This window comes from Eutrema salsugineum, unplaced genomic scaffold (assembly GCF_000478725.1).
Source record: "Eutrema salsugineum unplaced genomic scaffold, Eutsalg1_0 scaffold_9, whole genome shotgun sequence".
Lineage (NCBI taxonomy): Eukaryota > Viridiplantae > Streptophyta > Magnoliopsida > Brassicales > Brassicaceae > Eutrema > Eutrema salsugineum.
The window spans coordinates 5,453,633-5,459,632 of record NW_006256342.1 but is presented as its reverse complement, the minus strand read 5'-3'; the positions used below and the strand labels follow the sequence as shown (position 1 = coordinate 5,459,632).

The 6,000-nt window shown below is 40.7% G+C and overlaps 1 protein-coding gene across 1 annotated transcript; it reads left to right on the top strand.

The window, feature by feature from the left end:
• Positions 1–622: 622 nt before the first annotated feature.
• LOC112082878 lies at positions 623–1,018 on the top strand. Its single transcript, XM_024150523.1, has one exon. It carries the CDS (start codon positions 623–625, stop codon positions 1,016–1,018), a length of 396 nt encoding a protein of 131 aa, XP_024006291.1.
• Positions 1,019–6,000: the final 4,982 nt, after the last annotated feature.

Below are 6,000 nucleotides of genomic sequence, written 5' to 3'. Positions count from 1 at the left end.
AATGTTTCGCGACGCGCATGCCTTTATCTCGCAGTGTGATGCTTGTCAGAGGAGAGGGAAGATTATCAAGCGACATGAGATGCCACAGAATTTCATCCTTGAGGTTGAAGTATTCGATTGCTGGGGTATCGATTTCATGGGTCATTTTCCCTCTTCTTATGGGAATAAATACATCCTAGTTGCTGTTGATTATGTTTCTAAATGGGTCGAAGCCATTGCCAGCCCCACCAACGATTCTTCAGTGGTTCTTAAGATGTTCAAGACCATCATATTCCCTCGATTTGGAGTGCCTCGAATTGTTATAAGTGATGGTGGTTCTCACTTTATTAACAAGGTTTTCTAAAAACTCCTGAGAAAGCATGGAGTTCATCATCGAGTTGCAACTCCTTATCACCCTCAGACAAGTGGACAGGTCGAAGTCTCGAATCGACAGATCAAGGAGATCTTGGAGAAGACAGTGGGTAAAACTCGGAAGGACTGTGCTGCGAAGTTGGACGATGCACTCTGGGCGTACAGGAAAGCGTTCAAAACACCTCTAGGCACCACGCCTTTCCACCTGCTCTATGGAAAGCCCTGTCACCTTCCAGTGGATATCGAACACAAGGCAGCTTAGGCGATAAAGATGATGAACTTCGACATCAAGTCTGCTGCAGAGAGGAGACTGATACAGCTAAATGAGTTGGACGATATCCGGCATCATGCCTACGAGAATTCGAAGCTGTACAAAGAGAGGACCAAGGCATATCACGACTCGAAAATCCTCTTCAGGCAATTCGAACCAAATGACCAGGTACTTCTGTATAACTCTTGGTTGCAATTGTTTCTTGGTAAACTGCGTTCTCGTTGGTCAAGTCCTTTCATAGTCAAGGAAGTTCGACCCTATGGTGCCATCGTCCTCCTCACACCAGACGGCAGCATGGAGTTCACAGTGAATGGACAAAGGGTGAAACACTACTGGGCCAAAGCTGAGATACCAGATGGACACATCGTTCCTCTAGATGGTGCACCTCCTGCCTGAATCACCATCAAGTCAAGCTAATGACTTTAAACAAGCGCTAGGTGGAAGGCAATCCACTGGTAAGTCTGTACATAAGTCTTTTTGTTTCAGCTAATTTTTGTTTTTGGCTTTCGTGTTTTAGGTGAAGCAGAGGCTGGTGTCGAGCGACACCGATTGTGGTGTCGCTTGTCATTTGCTTCTGTGAAAAAAAAAAATTAGGAAATCAGGGAACCGGAGTCAAACCAGAAATTCGGATTGGTCTGCTGCAATTTGGTACGAAGAGAACAAGTGTCGCACGACACCATCATCAGTGTCGCGCGACACCATCATTGCAGCCAGGTAAGTTCTCCGTTTTTCCTGTGTTTCTCTTTTTCTTTTCTTTTGTTTCACCAACTTCGGATTCGATAACACTGGGGACAGTGTTGTTCAAGTCTGGGGGAGGTAGTCGCTGACATTGTGCTTGTTTTTCGTAAGATTCAGTCGTGTCAAAACGTTTTTGAGTTAAAACTTGATGGAGATTATGATGCTTTTCCTGGAATTATTGTGCTGACCTTTCATCTAAGTGACCACTACTGCAGATTCAGTCTAGATCCGACGAATGAAAAATCCAAAGGCTGACCAGTTGACTAGAGGCGTCCATGTTTCCAACAGAATCCACTAACCTGAGCTAATTTCTGAACTCATTCTTTTACCTCATTGATGTGACCGATGTTAATAGAGCTTGATTACTCGTTCATACTTAACGAATGAAAGCCTGTGTGAAATTTAATGTTGGTGTTTCTCTCCCTGTGACAAGCTAATAAGTGAAGAAAGAAAGAAAAAGGGCGAAAAGATTGAGATGATTTTCTCTTAGGAGTGAAGGGTTAGGAAAATTTCCAAGGATCCCATTATTTCACTTCTAAGTTGGAATGATCACACAAAGGAAGGAAGCGAGGGGTAGGAAAGTTTCCTATGACCCCACTATTCGCTGAAAACCTTTGATACAAGGTAAGGGGACAACTCGGGGACTTGATGGCAAACACCATCAGTACTCGCAGCTTTACCCTTATCGAGTATATGCCATAAAAAAAAGATGATGAGTGTGCGAAAAGAATAAGTCTGGGGGAGAGAAAAAGTATCAAAGTGTGTATGGCTGATTTGTTTGAGTATAGTACGGGAAAGAGTTTAGAAGGTTCTTGGCATCTGAATCATCAGTGAGACCCAGCGATGAGGGTTTATGGACAATGTTGTGGAATTTTGGACTTAATCTGGGAAGCTGTGAATATCTGCGGAGAAGTACATGGTGGTTCGATTTGGAATGATGAAGCAGTAGTTGAGTTGCAGGGTGATCTGTCAAAAGCGATGTTCCAGTGAAAGGTTGAGTCTCCGTGTTTTCAAACCTCTTTCTCTTATTTGGTATTCTGTTTGCTTGAGGGCAAGCAAATGCTAAGTCTGCGGGAGTTGATATATCATGGTTTTTATGGTTTTAAACCATGGTATAGGTCTTATTTATAGAGTCTTTCTAGTGTTGTTCGAGTCTTTTGGAGTCTTTACAGGTCTTAGATACGTTTGGAGCTTAACTGAAGATTTTGGAGCACTTTGGAGCTTAATCAGGATCAAATTCGTCAAGGATGGATTTTGTGATTTAGTTTCGCGGTGTCGCTCGACACCATGAAGAGTGACGCTCGACACTTGTCAAAAAAATAAGGAAAAAGCGATTTTGTTTCCTGTTTGAAGAAGGAGTTGGGCCCAGAAGTTCTCAAATAATTCCAAGAAGGCCCAGAACGTGTTTTAGAGATATATATATAAGATTTTTATTCCCTTTTTATCGATACCTTAGATTTTTGAGAGAGAGATACTCTGATTTTTTGCTTTGGGCGATTTTGAGAGCTAGGGGAGACAAGTTTGAACTCTGTCCGTTTAGAGAGAAGATTTCGAACCCCTTTATCTATTTCGATTTAATCTATTGCTTTCTATTCATCATGTTTGTTGTTCCAATAATCATGTCTGAGTAGATCACCTGTTAAGTTTAGGGTTTAATTAGGGTTTTCTTTGAATGTTTGATTAACTTGCTAGTTAGGGTTCGTATCTGTTAGTTCTTCATCTTAGGTTGTTCTTAATGCTAATTCTGGACTGATCACCTATAACTTAGATCTGAGGTTGCTTAATTGACACGGAAGTGTAATTGAATAACTGGAAAGAACCTAGGATGAGCAAAGCAGCAATTCGCAAAAGAATTTAGTTTAGATGCTTTGTGAACATATCGAACTTGTGCATTAAAGCTGGTTTAAATCTGTAGGATTTGCAAAGGAATTTGGAATTCTAGGATTTTAACTTAGATAATTTTCACAACGGAAGTTGGTTAGTTATAGTTCTGTGTTTCGAGTTCTAGAACCGTGTTTAAACCTGAACTCTGATTAGTCAAGTTGATCTGCATTCACTGATTTCCTGAAAAACGCCCTAGACCTAATCTTTCTCCAATCGAACTTACATCCTTTTTCTGTTGCTTATTTATTTTATCTCCATCGCTGTTTTTATTTCTCATTGTTTTGCTTAGCGTAATTCGAATTCTAATAGGTTTATTGAGTGACTTCTTGTCTCTGTGGTTCGACCCCTGCAATACTACAACTGCACGTCTATGCTCTTGCAGAGTAGCTTAGGGATTAAACTTTGAGCAGATCAACTTCTCAAACATGGCAGATTCCACTGACATATCCACAGTCCAAATATCTCAAGAAACGACTCGTTTCTTCATCTCTGTCTCAACAACCTTGTTAGCGACTTTAGCCAACGATATTTAAGGAATCGCACGGATTTTGTCTCGCTTAGAACCTCCCGTCGCTGAAATCTCCAAACGCTTCTTCACCACCGATCGGTTTTGCTTCCTACCGGTACAGTAGCATAAAGATTCTATTAGGATATACGGGTTATTGTGTTAGACCGGATTGTACCAGAGTCATATGTACTCATATATAAACCCACATTGTAACAACATTTTATAATAATGAATAACAAAAATCCTTTTTCCTTCGTCTTCTTCCTCTCGATTCTACCTAACAGACATGGTATTAGAGCTTTTTGAGTCGCGAAACTCAATTGCTCTAGCTCGTTTCTTCGTTCTTCCACTCTCTTTGACCTCGATTAATCGTTGTTTCTCACGATTAATCTTCTTTTCCCGACTTCGTAGATCAATTTTTGGTCATTCCGTCAAGAATCAGTAATGTCTCAAAATCTGAGCTTCACATCTTCTACAATGGTGGTTATTCGCAATCTACGCGTCGCAAAGCTAGAGGAACAACATCTGCTCGTAGATCTTCTATTCCTGAAGATTCTCCTCCACCTTCTCCAGTTTCACTGATTGAATCGCCAGATAGTATACATTCCCCATTCTATTTGACGAACGGTGACAATCCTGGTATTTCTCTCATCTCCGAAGTTCTTGATGGTACGAATTACGATAATTGGAGCCTAGCGATGTCCATTTCCTTAGATGCTAAGAATAAAATGGCGTTTATCGATGGATCTGTTGCTAGGCTTAGTAAATCTCATCAGAACTTTAGGATATGGTCTAGATGCAGTTCAATGGTGAAATCTTGACTGCTGAATTCGGTTTCAAAGCAGATCTACAAAAGTACTCTTCGTTTTAATGATGCATCGGAGATATGGAAAGATCTACACACCCGATTTCACATCACCAATTTACCACGTTCGTACCAGTTGTCTCAGCAGATTTGGTCATTAGGTCAAGGCTCGATGGATTTAGCCACCTATTATACCACATTGAAGACTCTCAGAGATGAATTAGATTGTTTTAATTGCATCAAGACCTGTCACAATTGTTCGTGTTGCAAAGCTATGGAAAATAAGGCTGGACATGATAAAGTCATTAAGTTTTTGGCCGACTTGAATGATTCATATGCCACCACTATAAGCCAAATCATAATGAAGAAACATGTTCCAGACCTATCAGAGATCTACAATCTTCTCGATCAAGACCATAGCCAACACAACATCAGTCTGGTTCAGAATGCCATGGCTTTTGCTGTCTCTGCGTTTGATCTTAATCAAGGCAGTATCAATGCTGCTCAATCTTCTTATACTCCAAAAAAAAACCGACCAGTCTGCTCTCACTGCGGCTACAATGGTCATACCATCGACAAATGCTACAAGATTCACGGTTATCCTCTGAGTTTTAAGCACAAGAATAAAGCTGCAGACAAAATCACTAGATCATCTAAACCGGTTTTTATTCAGCTTTCACTCACAGATGCATCCCCGAATGCTCAGTCTCCTACAGATGTAGTGAATAATCTCTAAGGACCAGATACAAGAAGTCATTGCCTATTTCAATGCTCAGCTAAAACCATCTATCAACTCGGTGTGATATTTGATCAGGTTGCTTGTGTGATACAGGATCCTACCAGGGGATCGATGATTGGTCAGGGTGAAGTCATTTCAAATCTCTACGTGCTGGATTATTCATCTTTTCAAGCTTCTGCTTTGGTATCTTCTCCTCTTGTTTCGAATGTAATAGTAGATTCAGGCATCTGGCACAGTAGGCTAGGTCATCCGTCTATTCAAAAGACTGAGACTCATACTCATGTACTTGGAATTAAAATAAGAAATAAAGGTTCATTTCATTGTGCTATTTGTCCCCTTGCAAAACAGAAGCACTTACCTTTCATTTCCAAGAATAATCTCTGTGCTAATGCTTTTGATTTGCTCCACATAGATGTCTGGGATCCTTTTTCTGTGCCAACTGTTGAGGGTTGCAGATATTTTCTAACAATTGTGGACGATCACACAAGAGTTACATGGGTCTACTTATTACGAACAAAGGATGACGTCTTAACAGTGTTTCCTGATTATTTGAAGATGGTTGAAACAATACAAAGCAGTTGTTAAAGGCGTGAGGTCTGGTAATGCACCGGAGCTAAATTTTGTTGATCTGTTCAAGACCAAAGACATTGTTGCTTATCATTCATGTCCTGAAACACCAGAACAGAACTCAGTTGTGGAGAGAA

What these genes read in the sequence shown, in the direction of transcription:
- LOC112082878 (XM_024150523.1), top strand. Translation starts at nt 623, where the DNA reads ATGATGAACTTCGACATCAAGTCTGCTGCAGAGAGGAGACTGATACAG.